Source organism: Mya arenaria, chromosome 3 (assembly GCF_026914265.1).
Source record: "Mya arenaria isolate MELC-2E11 chromosome 3, ASM2691426v1".
Taxonomy (NCBI): Eukaryota; Metazoa; Mollusca; class Bivalvia; order Myida; family Myidae; genus Mya; species Mya arenaria.
The window spans coordinates 50,151,582-50,166,836 of record NC_069124.1 but is presented as its reverse complement, the minus strand read 5'-3'; the positions used below and the strand labels follow the sequence as shown (position 1 = coordinate 50,166,836).

General features: G+C 34.8%; 1 protein-coding gene across 3 annotated transcripts; it reads left to right on the top strand.

The window, feature by feature from the left end:
- The first annotated feature begins 3,627 nt into the window (after positions 1–3,627).
- Positions 3,628–9,321, top strand: LOC128226885 (protein adenylyltransferase SelO-like). Of its 3 annotated transcripts, none has more exons than XM_052936988.1 (3): positions 3,628–4,081; positions 7,189–7,400; positions 8,035–9,321. In XM_052936988.1, the coding sequence occupies exons 1-3, from the start codon at positions 3,636–3,638 to the stop codon at positions 9,135–9,137; spliced, it is 1,761 nt and encodes a 586-aa protein (XP_052792948.1). In that variant the 5' UTR covers positions 3,628–3,635; the 3' UTR covers positions 9,138–9,321. The 3 variants fall into 3 exon arrangements, with proteins under 3 accessions (XP_052792948.1, XP_052792949.1, XP_052792950.1); XM_052936989.1 differs by having other exon boundaries at positions 3,924–4,052; XM_052936990.1 differs by lacking the exon at positions 3,628–4,081 and adding an exon at positions 6,140–6,522.
- The last annotated feature ends 5,934 nt before the right edge of the window (positions 9,322–15,255 follow it).

Genomic DNA, 15,255 nt, shown 5'->3' with positions numbered 1-15,255 from the left:
TTATAATATTGTTATCAGTAATTAATATTTTCCATAAATGCATTATTTAGTAAGGTGCTGAAGGTTTATCGCTCAAAATTCATGTTTGTTATACATGTGTATGTTTTGAATAAGAATGTCACTTTAACAAACATTGATGATATTCACATACAACTATATTCATTATGAATGTTAGACCACCACTCTTGGCTATAATGCTGGTTAACATTTGTCAGCTAAGAAAAATAGACAACCATTGACATCCATTTCAATGCTCTTATTTAGTTGTGTGTTCTTTTTATTTCAAAATTGTTATCAGTTATGCAACCTTCCACCAGTGTGTTTTGTTTGACACACTTCGCTAAGATCTAAGAAAAACATGGCTCGACTGTTCCATTGTGCAAATCCCATCACTCATTTGTAAAACTGTTAAGATGGGAGCGTGGTGTGCTTGTGGTGTTTTTACTTTGTGTGACTCGTTCAGATACGTTTTGGTTCATACATGGTTACAATAAACAGGGTTTATAGGCTGGGCTTGTCCCTGCAGTTTTCTTTATATTATTGATATGCATTTGCCAGAAGGTTAGGGTAAGTTCAAACTTCATTATTCAGTTCAATGAAATACATAAATAAATGCATGAAGTTCAAAACAAATGTCTAATTTTGGATTGAAAGACAAGCATTTTAAATAAATGCATACGTGAGTTCATTTCCATTTCTTCCATTTGTGAGTTTAATTGTTCAGGAAACATGTTCAATATCCATCTTAATATTAACTTAATTTCAAGGGTATAATTTGGGTGTGATTGGGCAGTAAATTTAGTTGACCAATAGACTGAATGAAATCACTGAGGCGTGTCTAAGGATAGTGATTGGTATTATATAAAATACGACCCATTGATTGTAAAAATAACTAAATAATATGGCTTATAACAGTAACAAGGATTTGGAATAGATTCAATTTAGGTTTATTTACTAGAAAAGGTGTAGCACATTTGGAACGAAATTGTAATTAGAATTTTAAAAACATAAAAAGTTGATAGAATAATATACTGAACTGAGAGAGCATTATCAAATGTCCAAATATGAAATAAAGGTGTCCAACAGATTGCCCAGCATTTGGTTTACAACTACTCATCCGATCGTGCTCTCAACACTAGGCTTCAAACCATTTACTTAGTATTTGAAGCAATGAAGTACACAACTCTTTGTCTTCGAAGATGTTCGTTGTTGCACAGGGCAGATTTAAAAAAGAGATGATGGATCAGGTAAACAGTGGTTGCCCCACGTAACGCAAGTGTGATGATACTTAAAGACTACAACGATGAAGCTAAAATGACAATGTGCTGCATCCTTTCGTTTCATATGTGCATTTGCATTCTTCTGCTTCTGAGTTTTAGGGGAGGAGCTGATCGTGGTTTCGGTCTGTTTGAAGATTTCTTTTAAATGTTAGAAGTGTGATTATATTTTCTACACTGAGAGCTTTCTATCTCGAATGGTAATGGGTAAAAATTGTTTTTAATGATTACACCTCAACTTACGAAAATCTTCATAGAGTTCAATTGCCAACATTACATTTGAGCAGGGTAAGATACATGTACAACGCTATTGAAACTTACAAATGTCTGTATGGTATCTCACCAGAATATGTTCAAAACCTTGTAACTTTAAAGACATGTAATTTTAATCTGAGATATGAAAACTGTGTAGACGTTCCATCGGTAAGAACTACTAAATATGGGAAAATCTCTCCGCTTTGAGACCAGTCAGGTATGGAAAAGCCTCCCAAAGGAAATAAGGGTCTCCCAAAACTACCTGGAATATAGAAGGCTGATCCGCACCTGGACAGGTCCCTCTTGTAAATGTTCAATGTGTTAATAATACCCTTTTGCTTTAAAAAATACAAGGAACTGAGAACTATAAGATGTTTCACTGAATTTCTTTTATCCTTTGTCTTAACGGAAAAGGAGTTTTGTTTTCAGTGGGATGGCTTACACCCACTGAACAATATATGACATTCAAATACCAGAAAAGATTTCAGCGGACTTCTTTGACTAAAATAACAACTTATTAAATTTAACTACATTGGCTAATATCTAATTATGATTGTTCAAATTTACATAACATCTGTCGAACACTTACAACTACTTGTGTTTTTCTTTCGGCATGTATTTTGTTTAGGTGTTACGACTTTACATTTTCAATTAACATTCTTTTATAGTGATAGGTGTAATATCAAAATAACATCATACATATCATACCTCCTCTAAGCAATACTTTCAAAGGATATGCATGTCTGTTATTCATGTCGGAAAATGGCTCATTGAGCTAATGTTTCTTGTTAACACATACCCGACTTTAAATAAAGATTCTTAATTGTATCTTGTATCTTGGTAAGAAAGAAGAACCGAAGGATTGGGTAAGAGCATGTTTGGGTGAGAGCATGATGTGTTGGAATGACAAAAGCAGTACGGAGCTAGCATGCTTGGTAGTTGTGAGCGGGAATAAAATCAGAGAGGTATGATGGATATGGTGGTGCCTTCTTTTAGCCATAGACATCCAGTTTAGTTTAGTCCAGCCTTGTTATAAAATGTGATATAGCCTTGTTTTGGACGGATTCGATTTTATTCTGAGGGATCGTACCAGCAGGTATCCCCTGTCACGTCACAATGATCAAGATGCGACCTGACGAAGGATATGTTCATGCATCCGATACTTGGGCGAGATAAACTTTCATGAACCGTAGGTTATATATTCGCTGCCAAGCTTTATTTACCGAACCTGTTCTATTTCAATCAAAGAATGTTTATAACACATTTTATGACAAGTTAAATAAATGCCCCCTTTTAATTCAAGGTAATGTTTGACATGGCCCATGACTTACCAACCTTGACCTTTGACAATACATGACGAGGATGGCTATCTTACGTCGTACGACATGAGTTGACTTACAGGTACTTGATCCATGATACTATCCGGGCGAGTATCCCGTTTTATTTTCGAAATGCATAGATTCTGTTTTGCGTTGTATTGAAGAAGACAGCCATGAATTTGAGCATCTTAGAAGTGATGCCACATCCTTGTTAGAAATGCGGCTATCTTCGACCGGGTCTTCCACGACAATGCATAAGCCTGTGTCATCAGCAAAAAGGTGGGCGCTACGGACCTGGATATCGGCGACAATGCCGTTGATGTAGGCAATAAACAACAGTGACATGTTGTACACCCACGTTGATAGATTTCCAGCTGAAAGAAAAAAAAATGAAATAACATGTTGTCTGCGATCTGACAGATAAGGGGAAACCTATTGGGAATTGGGTTACCGATACCCACTGTCAAGCGTATAACTTTGCACCCCCTCCCCCTCCCCTCACTTAAAATTATCTGTTCAGTTACAACGGTGTGATATAATCGGTTTATGGCAGTTCGGTCTGTTTATGACCCTAAATATATGTCCGGTGTGCACTTAGACTCCCAGCATGTGTTATGGTCAGTTACACAAATATCAGTGAATACACGAATATGAATAAGAGTAGTATCCCTTTCAAGCCCTTCCCAGTTTCGTATACCGTTTTATGTTGGGACGTTTTGTCTTTTTATTCTAGTAGTCTTTAACCTATATTAAAGGGAAGTAATTATGGAGAAAAATTGACAACATGGTGGATAAAAATTGCAGTCTGCTCTTTTTCTTGCTAACACACTTTTTGACAATAGTTTTATTGTTTGGTCATGAAAAAACGCATAATTATTGCATGAATTATTCTAATGCATCTGTGTTTATGACTGTCAACAATGTGTGCTTGAATAAACCTCAGTGGCATCTGTTTGACATTAGTCAATGGATATTTTCAACAAGCATTTTAAAAACACACTTTCCTATTGACACAGACAAAAAGAACTTTGTTCGTGAAGTCAGGAATGTCCTATTTTCAGAAATCAAACCAGAACCACTGAAAAGAAATCCCAAACTTGCAGCTGTCAGTGATCAAGTATTGTCGGACATTCTTAATTTGGACCCAGACAGGGCACTCGCACAAACTGACTTTCTTAAGTTTGCAAATGGAGATTTAAATGTACGCAACCAGATATTATTTGCACATAGGTATGTTTGATGATATGAAAATCATTAGCAAATTTTGATGCACTCTAATACAATAGGTTCAGTGCAAGTGGTTTGCAGTTGAGAGCCTTGAAAATTTTATTCTTTTAGACAAATCACTAAAACTATATTATCAGTGTTCGACACTAACGGGGTCCCGGGATCCCAAGGACACCAATTTTTCAGGAGGGACACCTGAACTTCGAAGTCCGGTATTCCGTCGGGACACTTAAATTTTTGACTGATAAACGCTAAATATCAATAAATAAGTAGCATTTAATTAATTAATTACCTAAATTCGGGCTCCCCTAAATTTCTTGACAGCACATGTCAAAACGATCTTATTAATTATCATTATCAGACTCATCAAAGCGAAAGTATACGTGACTATTTGACTATAGTTACGTCATGAATCTATAAATAAACAGGTCATTTCACAAGGTTAACGCTTCCGTTTTGTTGTTTCCATTTTAAACAAGGTCAGAGCTGACAGAGATTTATTATCGGTAAAATACTTATGTGGAATTGTTTTGCTCATGTGTCAGAACCGCCCAAAAAGATGCCAACTCTTGTGATACCTTTTATATAATAGGATACGACCTTTGAGTATTTACAGTAACATTTACGACACAAAAGAACAGCATCCTACATTCAGCATTCAACTTATCAATATTTTTTGTTAATGTTAAAGACATATATTTTACGCTTTGATAAAAAAAATAATGAAATAAAATTTGCAGGGTTTTATTCATTAATTTATAAAATTTTATGGCTTTTTGGCGCGAAAATTAACATGTATACACAATTTTTGGTCGTCTGCTCTTCCAGTATGCACTACGTCTGTTGGGCAGTCTGATTGATTTATCAACAGCTCTACTAAATATTGATTGGAGTTTTCACAAGCAAGATGTAATATTCCTACAGTTTCTTAATGAAAAGCACGGACATTTGACAAGACTCTGAACCATGATGTATTTTATGCGTATTTTCCAAAAATCTAAAAATAGTAACAACATCAAGTTTTTGTTTACATTGTATCCATCTCTGTTTTTGACTGAAAAAAAGGGACTTAGACATTCTCCCGCTTTTGAACCCAATCTACCAACTTAGAGACCAAAATATACCTCACTGCCATTCAGTGCTACTAACCTGTCATTACATGCTGCTGAAAACATGTATAATATGGTGGTGTATACTTGCATTACAAATCGAAAAGTAAAAGGATGTTGAATTTAATATTAAAACAGGCTCAACAATGAAAAAAATGTAAAAAGTGGAAGGGACTCCTAATTTCAGGAAGGGACACCTGATTTCAAATGTTGGTGTCCCTTCGGGATCCCTTGGAAAAATGGTTAGTGTCGACCCCTGATTATGTACCCTGACAATTAAATCGTAACTTAAATGCATTCTTTTTGACAAGGCATGTTATTTTCATAAGCATTAAATAACCAGTAACTAACATACCTATTTTTCTGTGATTTGGTATGTATTGTCAACGATAATGCAAAATTTGTAGGTTATATTTATGTGTCAGGAAATACAGAATGATAAATACAGAATTTTAGGCTCTACTGGTTGAGTTTGTAAATCCAAACTGTATTGACAGCTTTTTAACAATGTCTTAGCAAGTTTTGGTTGTAGTATCTTTAAACTCGGCATGAACCATGTTTGGTTAAAACCTCAGCATCTGCCAAAGTACATACAGTAAAATTGAGATTGCTCGGGGACGCTGGGGTCCGAGCTGAAACCTCTAGGTAACCGATGTTTTGAATGACCCGAGTTTAAATTTTCCTGTCTGTTATGAAATATCTTTCAGAGTATTAAAGTTTGAAGTCGTCTATATTTACTATGGTTCTATAGCCGGTTCTCGAACGACAGCCTGTTCGAACGAGCGCTGTTTTACTGTACTCACAAAATATTTTGATTTATGATTGACAAACCTTCATTTAATACACAGTAATTCATCCCTTACTTGGTGGCATTGTGTATGTAAATCTGGATAACTTTAAAAGTTATATTTATCTAAGAATAAATTGATATTCTGCAACTGTTTTACTGTGAATGGGAATCAACTCAATCAAAATTGGCAAGGAAATTGATAGAGTTGCGTCCCTTGCTTCAAAAAATCCAATAATATTCCTTACCCATGGCAATAATAACGATTAAAATTATATTGAGCAATTACATGATAATTAACCAAAACACTTCAGAAACCAAATAAAACAAATACATGATGTTTGCATAAGAGGGAAGAAAAATAACAATGAATACCGTACTTGGCAACATTGATGCGTCTACATGTATAACAGTTACAGTTATTTCTTTGTAACAAAAGACTGGCCTCAAAAATGTGCAAGTGGTGTGTGACGTCATTTTCCCGGGTGCTACATATTTACCTGTAAACTGCTTGGGACTTTGACAGGGATTTTTAAGGATTTACCTACGTAAATTTGACGAAACTTTGTTGTTGTTGCTAGTGGTATTTATAAACTGATTGGTTAGTACAACTCAACCAGTATGCATTGACTGGGAGTAGGATGTGTTATTTGTTTCAGGCATTGAGTACCATTAAGGACATAGGTGACTCACCTATCCCTAAACCATTGTGAATTGGTATTTCATTTCTTACAAAGAGGTCCAGGTTAACTTTACTTTTAAATTAGTATTTTGAATTAAGACACAAACTTGCTTAACGTTTTGATTTATTATTGGCCTGTCTCAACTGATTTACCATGTTAAAAATTAATAGCATGTCTGTGTAACAAATTCACATTTATTTGTTTGCCAAAATAAATGTACTGGTAACAAAAGTTTTAAATGCTTTATTTCTTATAATACCATATTTACATACAGACAGATATTTATGTGGCAGGCCATGTAAACCCTAGCCTGAACTTGGAAGAAAACTCCATGAAATGGTCTATGCATGGAACTTCAAGACTAAAATTATATGACTATTATGTGTTTTAAATTTATTTTCATGAAGTATTGATGATCATTAAAATTCGAAACAATGCTTCACGTTAACCAATAATGGGCTTTTCCAGATTTTCCCTGTGTTTATTCATGAAAAAGTAACAAAGATCAATATATATTTATGTCTTTTGCAGGTATGGTGGACACCAGTTTAGCCACTGGGCTGGTCAGCTTGGTGATGGACGAGCAATTATGCTGGGGGAGTATGTGAACCATCTAGGGGAGAGATGGGAGCTCCAGCTGAAAGGCTCAGGAAAAACACCATACTCACGGAGGGGGGATGGGAAGGCTGTGATACGTTCCTCTGTTCGGGAGTTCCTCTGCAGCGAAGCAATGTTTGCGCTGGGTTTGTTACATATTTATTGTTTTGTTCTTCATATTTTTGTGTCTATTTATATGGTATTGTTAATATCGATCTTTCAATACCTCCTCATCCTCCTTCTCTTCCTCATCATCATCATCCTCATCATCATCAACATCATCATCATTATCATCATAATCATCATCATCATTAACAACAACAACAGCAACAACAACAGTGATTGCCTCATCTATGAACTCTAAACTCAACTTGTGTTTTATTGTTGTTCAAAATGGAGGGGTTAATACTGGTTCTTGGTGTTTCTGTTCTATACTTTACATACATGCCCTATTTTTCAAAGGCTCCCCAGGGGATTTTGTACAGAATTTTAGGGGATTTGGGTCACATACCAGGGGATTTTCATGATCGCCATGTAGCGCTTTGGCGTGTGTGCCAATTCACTTTGTTTACCCCTTTTTCCAACACTTAATTTTGATTTAAATGAGACACTGTCATATTGCATAATAAAAGCACTCACTTGTCTTTAAGGGCCCTAATTACCAGAATGCCATTTTAATAAGAAATGAAAAATTTAAAAGTACAAAGTCATGAACTAATGCAATATAGTAATATGGTGTGTGTATAATCACTGTATCCCAATTAAATATGAATATTTCAGGAATTCCAACAACAAGAGCTGCCAGTCTTGTTGTCAGTGATGACCCAGTAATACGTGACCAGTTCTATAATGGCAACATAAAAAAGGAGCGGGCTGCTGTGGTTCTTCGACTGGCACCCTCCTGGTTCAGAATCGGCTCCTTGGAAATCCTGGCTACTCATAATGAGATAGACAACTTGCGCTCTCTTGTCGACTTTATCATTGTGAATTACTTCCCTTTCATTAATGCATCGGATCCTGATCGGGTGTTAGCCTTCTACCAAGAAATTGTAGAAAAAACTGCAAGGATGATAGCGCTCTGGCAGAGTGTGGGTTTTACTCATGGGGTGTGCAATACGGACAATTTTAGTATTTTGTCCCTGACAATTGACTATGGCCCTTTTGGTTTTATGGACAACTATGATCCACAGTTTGTGCCTAACACCTCAGATGATGAGGGCTTGTACAAGTATGAGAGACAGCCTGATGTTGGATGGTTTAATTTGAATAAATTAAGAATAGCACTGCTACCTTTAATGAACAAGAAGCAGAAGAAACAAGCGGACATTATACTAGATGGTTATTCGGGAATCTTTAAATCAAAATATATGGAAATATTCCTGAAAAAGTTAGGATTTGTTGGAATGACCACATATACAGAAGATGATGAACAGTTTTTGGCTGTTCTATTGAAGATAATGGAAGATACAAAAGCAGATTTCACAATGACATTCAGAGAATTGTCGGAGATTAGTTTAAAAGATCTGAACAAATATATCAAAGACACTTCACTCTTCCCGGAATATTGGACACTGCCAGACCTGGTAAACCATTCATGGTTTGAAAGTTGGCTGAATCTTTACAAACAGAAGCTTGAGGATGCAAACATCTCCGAGATACAGCGGCAGAGCATAATGAAGAAAACCAACCCTCGATATATCCTGAGAAACTGGATAGCACAGGCTGTCATAGAACAGACACAGAAAAACAATTTTGAAGATATCCATAGTGTGTTAAACATTCTTACTAACCCATTTACCTACAATAAGGTGGCTGAGCAAAGGGGTCTAGCAGGGCCTCCTCCTGATTGGGCAGGAAAATTAAGGGTCAGCTGCTCCTCATAGTTTGTTTAACATTCTAACTGACCCATTTATGTACAATTTGGATTCTTTGTGAAGGGGCCTCTGCCGGATTAGTCGAGAAATTTTAGGGTCAGCTGCTCTTCGTAGTGAATGTTGGAGGTAGAAGTAAGATATATTGTTTGTGCATGTCTTGTTTCTTGCATGATATTAAATTATTAAAACAGTTTATTATATTACTTTGTTTTCTTGTCACAAGACGAAGTTCTGCATTGTTCCCAGCAAATAATTTTATGTTATTTGATTTAATTTCCATTTTAAGTGAAAATTGCCACATATTTACAGTCATCGAAATTTTTCTTTTGGATGAACAAGCCTGAATTCATATATTAATGCTTGCCATTACATTTTTGAACAAGCCCTGCTGTATAAAACCCAGAATTTGAGCAAGCCCGAAAAGCATTTTACCAGTTAAGGGCTTGCAGGCTTGTGCTAATTTCGACCACTGTATTTAAAGGTTCCTTTAGAAAGCAAGGACTTTATAATTTTAACTTCCTGGTACAATTAAGTGCAATACACTAAGCAAATGTATAATTGTGAAGAGTTTTTACAGTTGCGTAAAAAGTTTCCTTTCAAAGAGTGTTAATAAAAATTGAATGAAAATGAATAAAGGAAAGAATGAAAAAAGCGCTTCTAAAAGACATGTTTTCTAATTACACCAAACAAAAAAATCATGGTATTTCAAAGCAGTGAAGCTGTATAAGTATCAATTTCCTAGCCTGTCCACTGCTGTCTTGGACTCGGAGTCTTGAGTGGACTACCACTATGAAAGGTAAGAGTGTTAACATAGGGGAATAACTCTTATAGGTCATTTTCTTCATTCTGTAATGGTTACTTCCCTTTAACTTTCTTTTTAACCGACTACGTTGAAATGTTATATTATCCTTAATTAAATAGCTTACTTTTTTAGATGTACAGAAACCATAAAGTATAGCAGAAATGCAGGGAATTACTGTATAACTACCATGATTAATTGGATGGTTCAGACGGTACTTGCCTGGCACTATAGAATCTTTATTTGTAATCATCTGAATGTATTTTTTATATGCTCTCAATTTAGTAAGCAGTTGTGCAATGTCGGGGATCTGAAGTGTGCTTGCAGTAACTGTTGTTTGCTTTCAATAAAGAATAAGCAACTGTTGGGTAACTATACCTACATTGTAATGTATCACATTCCTTTATTAAATATTAACTCATCAAAAGAAAGAAAAGTTCTTGTGTACTCTTTTGTGATGCATAATATTGATACTTCTGATAATACTTATGATGAACTTGTGCTTGTGAATGATACTGTTTATTGATAAAGATGAATCTTTCAATGATAGTTTGTCTGAAAACAGTAAACAATAGTTCACAATAGAGTTGGTCAATTTTGGCAGCACACAGACTTTTATTTATATATAAAACATAAACATATTTACAGCTTGTTGTACATGTATTAATATATATGTATTTGATAAGTCTATAGAGAAAAGGTCACAGTTTCAGTATCTAGTTCAGCTAATAAGGCAATAGAACAAGTGAATAAGGTATACCAGTATAATAAATGATGGTATATATTTTATAGAAATGTTTAAGAAATTTTAAAAACTCTACTTTTCAGTTGACAGCTGTGCTCTTTGCTGAAGAACTTGATCAAGAACAGCCACTCCTGTAGTAAGTAACATTAATATTTATCATTCAAGATGACCTTGATAATGTAAAAGTCCTTTAAAGTAATTATATTTTATTAGCAATATAATACTACACACATCTCCTGGGCAATGGCCATGCTCTTTATCATAATGAGACAAATGTAAGATGGCCTTCAGCATCTAGCTGTGTGCTCCATTGACCGTGTAACTCTTCTTTATAGCGTGTATTATTCCGCACATGCCTGACCGGACTTTATAAGCAACTTAAATTAATCACACTGCATCATATTTCCTTCAAATGTCATTTGTAATAACATTCGCGGTTGCATACATGTTGTATTGCAGCTTACCAATATGACCTTATGGAAACTTCTCAATAGTGAAACCTAGGTCAAATACAGCTCTTCTGTCAGAGCACATGTCTTGTTCTGTGCTCAAGATAGTGGAAGTAACAAAATATGTCATTTGGACGGTTTTGTATTAGGTTAGACAAACATGTAGTTAACAAAGTGGAAAGATTGTCTCAAGTCTTGTGTGAAATTTCCCTGTATTAAACTATGAACATTACTAAAAAAAAAATTCTTGTGGGCAAACCCATTTTATAAAAAGATGACATTTTCTTTTACTTTTCTTGCTCAAAACTCTTACACTTAGATATTGGAAATAAAAAGCTGGCGCTGTATTCATAAAGCATCTTAAGTCTTTTCCTAACTTAAATCTTATTTTTTTCAGTCAACTTAAGAGAATTGTAAAAAAATAAAATTATGATTTTTTCAACAAGGTCTATGAAAGTAATGTATTTAAGAAATTATTAAGTTATGACCAATGAGACTCTTAAAGTAGGAAAGTAAATTAAGTTAGGAAATGACTTAAGATGCATAATGAATACAAGCACAGAGGTATTTCCTTAGTCTTTATCATGTTTGTGTTTGTAGTCTGGGGAGTCGTGCAACAATTGTAAAGTTATACCTTTTGAGGAATGGCTCAAAATTCATTAAAAAAACCCACATGAAACTTAGTATATATGTTTCTAATGAAATAATGTATTGTCACTATTGTGTGCCTATGACAAAAATAATGGTGGAGTTTGCCTCATGGGCAATTGGGATCAATGAACGAAAATAATGGTGGGTTTTGCATAATGGGCACTTGGGAACAATAAACTATAAGAACGTGGTCTTTTTGTATATCTTTATATAAATCAACAATGAACACAGTCTGAATATACATGAATGAGACATACTCAGATATTTACCAAATAATATGTTGTCCCGATAATTAACATTGTAAACGATACTAAAGAATAATTGGCACAGTACATTAATGAATACAATAAGTAACATAATGAACTTAGTATCGATGATAACTGACAATAATAATATGCCAGAAACATGTTAGATTTGGTGTTTCCTAAATGACTCCTTTTAAATTACAAATGGTCATTTTACATCAAAGGGGAGTAACTCTGACATGTCTAAGTATCAGTCTCAATAAAAAGGGAAGTTACTATGCAAATACCAGTGTCAATAAACAATAATCATATATAAACAAATGCTGGGATTCCTTAAGCATTTATTTGATTCATTCTGATTTTGTTTTTCCATTTCAATACTTTTTTATTTGCAAAGAATATGACATCTTCTTTTGATGGGTGGCCTCGTAAAATAGCTTTATGACAAACACTGCATTAAAGAAAAGTCAAGTTTTATAATGTTCCGTGGTAAAATGAGTTATTGCCTGTTGTTTTATTGACAGGCGCATCATTGAGGAATTTATTTGATTGTCTTGGTGATAATGATAATAAAAGTAACATTATCTGGCCCCCTGGTGGTTGCATGTAGATAAATTATTTATTATGTGAGGGCTTTAAAAGAGTTTCAGTATGGTTGGCATGCATGTGGATTGCTAAATGACATGTTTTAAAGCTTCATAATCTGTCAGGAATTAAGCAGCTTGTTTTGGAAGTAGCCTGTTTTAACTGTCCAGAATATTGTGAATTTGTATTTTCTTAAATGTTCTGTTTCATTGCTTTTCCTGAAAAGTGTTTGTTTAATTGGTTTAACCAGTCTGCTGCTGAATTTGTTCTTTATCCAGGTTATTTGATTTGTCAGCAGGTAGGCAGTGTCAACATTTTGTGTTCAGGCTGTCCTTTTTGCCATGCAAAAAAGAATTAAAAAAAACACCAAATGTTCTACATGACAAGACTGTTTATCGAGAACAAGACCCAGGTCTGTACATCAAAAGTCAAGGTTACACTTAAAGGTCATTGGCTAAAATGCCTTTTAAGCATCTTTGCCATGCATAGAGGGATTTTGAAAGAACTATGTACAAATGTTCTCGATGACAAAACTGTTTGTCGCTTATCCAGGCCTGTACATTAAAGGTTAAGGTCGCACTTCAAGGTCATTTGTCACAATGGGTATTACAATTTGTTCTGGCTGTAACTTTACCATGGGTAAGAGGGACCTTAAAAAAACTTGGCAACTTTCTCCATGGTAAGGTGGTGTGTTGCAAACTAGAGCCAGGTCTCTGTGTCAAAGGTCGGGTCACACTTAAGTTATTGGTCAAAAGCGTATTTTGGCTTGTATAGGTTGTAACTTTTTCATGCAGTGTGGGATTTTAAAATATATAGTGAACAAACTCACACCATTATTAGACAAGGTGTCTTGCGCATGATCTGTATATGTAGGTCATAGGTCAAGGTTACATTTTTAGGGTCATTGTAGAGAATCTTGTCCATGCATAAGCAGATTTTGAAATAATTTTGCACAAATGTTCATCATGACTAGACAATGTGTCCTGCACTTATCTGTAGGTAAAAGGTTAAGGTTGTGAAATAACTTGGCAAACATTTCCACCATGACAAGGCAATATGTCACCAGCTACACTTATGTCTGTTGGTTTAAGAACAAGGTCACACTTAAGGGTCTTTGGTCAAAATGGGTGCTGGTGTATTAACTTACCGAAGCATATAAACCTTTTAGAGTTTCCTTTATCTTCATTATTATTGATCACTTACTTAATTTTGTTTACACCCTCTCTTCGCACAAATATTGGAAACCTGGTTTTTGTCACATTGTGGCATTTCTTGTTGACTCTCCTGTATTGACACTCTTAATGTTTTATTTGAAATATTTAGTTTATAATATCTGCTTGCTCTCTGCATTATTATGTGTCACGACCAGTTATGGAATTAAAATGTTGGAGCAACAGGATGGGATATAAAACACAGCTTTATTCTCTGATTATTTCACTGTTGCATTAAACTACCTGCTGCTACTGCTTCCTGTCTGGAGCCGGTTTGTGTCGATTCCAATCACTGTTCAATTAGAGTTAAGCAAATCAAGCATACCTGTGTGAAAGTGTAAAACCAGGCTCCTTTTGTCAACACCCCACCTCACTTACCATTTCCGATCCAACGTAATCGATTCAGTCGCGTATGACGACTTTTGTATGATGGTTGATAGAATGGAACTGAAAAAAAGGCCGGCATAGTGCACTTGGATGGCTCTATAGGTGACAATAAAATGGCAAGGCCTACATTATTTCTTCAATTAAACAACATTATCATCCATTGAATGCCCACTTGGGAGGCATATGATAAATTGACAACCCTGCTTTTATGTAACCAGGGCAAGAATAAATGAAACTGAGAGAATATGGGGGATACAAGGGAGGCATTTTTCAATACATGGTCTGCTGGAGACTGAGAGGATCCAAAACATGATATTTGCAGAACAATTGTCTTTTAGGATAAATATGGCTAATATTGTCATGATAATATGTATTGAATATTACTATCATGGTTTTTAAATAGGAACTCTGATTTTAAAATGAATATGGTTAATGTTATCATGAAAATATGTGAACTGTGATTTTAGGAGAAATATGGTAATTATCGAAAATATTCAATGAATATGACTTCCATGGTTTATAATATGAACTGTTATTGTTTAATGAGTGGCAATTCAGATTTCTTCATTAAATTTCTCAGTATACAGTCCATAGTTCTAGTAGAGTCACAAACCTATGAACTTTATATTCAAGTGTCACATTAACTGCTGCCTGACAATTATTTAAATCACTTGTCTCTTAAAAAAAGGCCAATTGTTCTCATTTATTCATTCCAGCATAAATCCAAGGCAATAACATTGGATCATAATATCATGAATTTTATGACAAAGAAATTGGTTGAAAGTTACTGATATCAATTATTTGAAGGCTTCTCTTCTCATTGATATTCATGATATTGCATTCCTGTAGACCGATTTCTTCTCCTCTATTTCTTCTATTTCCGCTATCACTTACGCCTAAAAAAATACATTTCATTCGAGTTACTCGACCCTACCTATGATATAGGTGCCGACCCTACCGTTTTTATAATCAGTTGGTAAAAAAAAAGTGTGTGTTTTATTATGTAGTTTCAAACCTTTAAAGCTTTATACAGAAAAATACTTGAACACTATTCT